At 39.4% G+C, this 1,952-nt stretch overlaps 1 protein-coding gene across 1 annotated transcript in view; it reads left to right on the top strand.

Moving 5' to 3' along the window:
- Positions 1 to 673: 673 nt before the first annotated feature.
- Positions 674 to 1,952, top strand: part of LOC103607095 (inaD-like protein) — a gene marked incomplete at its 5' end in the record, with an annotated part of 97,754 nt that continues 96,475 nt past the window's right edge. Inside the window, one exon of the mRNA XM_008591646.1 lies at positions 674 to 746. Coding sequence (XP_008589868.1) covers positions 674 to 746 — 73 coding nt within the window. The remainder of the gene's footprint in view (positions 747 to 1,952) is intronic.

Raw genomic sequence — 1,952 nt, 5'->3', positions numbered from 1 at the left:
CTACCATTTGCTAGCAATATAGCGGAAATAGGCCCAAATAATCAGATTTGGTATTCTAGGAGTTGTGTGCCCATCACCTTGGCAGTGAGGTTTTAGCTCCCACCTGCTCTGCTCCCTTAGGGTGAGGAAGAGTAGAATTCACCTGACCCCAAAGCATGGCCTTTGTGGAGCTCTGCTCTTCCCATCCTCCTTCCTCACAGTCCACCATGCAGGACCCCTTGTAGACATCCTGTCATCCTTCATTTGGCAGAACAAAGTTAGAAACCAGGTGAGGAGGCTGGAAACCTTTCCATTACAAAGAACAAAACACTCTAGACATTAATGGGGCCTAGAGGTTACACATGCCCCTTTGAAAAATTTATACTCCACAGTGCTGGAAGAGTTGATGCCTTTCCAAAATTATCCTCTGCAGCATCTGTCTAAGCAGGATTTGGCTAACTCCTAGCATCATCGTTCTTTGTCACTAATAATTGTATCTTAGCACCCCTCAAGTTATACTTCTCTTTTTGTGCCTAATATCTTCTCATGCTTAGAAGCCATATGTGTATATATGTATATTTAATTCTGTGGTGCTTTGTGTGCATTTTCAACTGAACACTGAGGAAATGGCTATAATTTGAGCTAGAAACTTAGCATTTACTATTCTGATTCTGCCTATTTTAACATTTCACAGAAATGAAGACGCAGTCAATCAGATGGCTGTCACGCCCTTTCCATTACCGTCAAGTCCCCCGTCTTCTATTGAGGTAAGTTCGCTCCTAATTAGCTCTTAGTGAATTAAATGGATTTGTCATGATCATCTTCCCCAAATCTGACATTTTCAGTATTTGGTATTCCAAACTCAACAGAATTTATTAACTAGAGAATTTCCTTGATTAAAATAGAAAGCACTTGAGATATGATTATCAAGTAACATAAAAACAATGTTAAACAAACATATTAGACCTTAACCATATGAATATTACCTTTCTCAAAATTGCATAAGGTTTCTAGATAAATAGTTTTGTCCTCACTCAGCATTTCAGAATTTATTAAAAAATTCTCTTTTTTATGACTGAATTATATTTTTTTTATGGTTTCAAAACTCTTCAATATCTTTCATCTTTAAATAGTTACTCATCTATTAATGGAGAAATTACTAGTACAACAACATAGCTGTAATATTGTTCTGCTTCTATAGTTGTCAAAAGGTAAATAGATGGACAGATAGNTGGACCACTGGACTCATTATCCCATTGGTGAGAAATAAAAATGGGGATGGATTTTGAGTGCCCTCCCAAGTCAGGTCATACGGAGAAAGATCTGTGAATAGTCTTAGACCTTTACATATCAGCAAGAAGCATTTTTTGTGAGCTTCCTTGGCTTATCTTTGGTTTATATTGTGAAACAAAAAGCCAGACTTTATGCAAATCTTGATATAATCAGATTGGTCATACATCATGAATGAACAGTAAAGGACAGCCATTATCTCCCACAGAACCACTGCCTACCATTTGCTAGCAATATAGCGGAAATAGGCCCAAATAATCAGATTTGGTATTCTAGGAATTGTGTGCCCATCACCTTGGCAGTGAGGTTTTAGCTCCCACCTGCTCTGCTCCCTTAGGGTGAGGAAGAGTAGAATTCACCTGACCCAAAAGCATGGCCTTTGTGGAGCTCTGCTCTTCCCATCCTCCTTCCTCACAGTCCACCATGCAGGACCCCTTGTAGACATCCTGTCATCCTTCATTTGGCAGAACAAAGTTAGAAACCAGGTGAGGAGGCTGGAAACCTTTCCATTTCAAAGAACAAAACGCTCTAGACATTAATGGGGCCTAGGGGTTACACATGCCCCTTTGAAAAATTTATACTCCACAGTGCTGGAAGAGTTGATGCCTTTCCAAAATTATCTTCTGCAGCATCTGTCTAAGCAGGATTTGGCTAACTCCTAGCATCATCGTTCTTTGTCACTA

Source organism: Galeopterus variegatus, unplaced genomic scaffold (assembly GCF_000696425.1).
Source record: "Galeopterus variegatus unplaced genomic scaffold, G_variegatus-3.0.2 Scaffold7115, whole genome shotgun sequence".
NCBI lineage: Eukaryota > Metazoa > Chordata > Mammalia > Dermoptera > Cynocephalidae > Galeopterus > Galeopterus variegatus.
The sequence above is the reverse complement of the archived record's forward strand: the minus strand, read 5'-3'. Positions and strand labels throughout refer to the sequence as shown.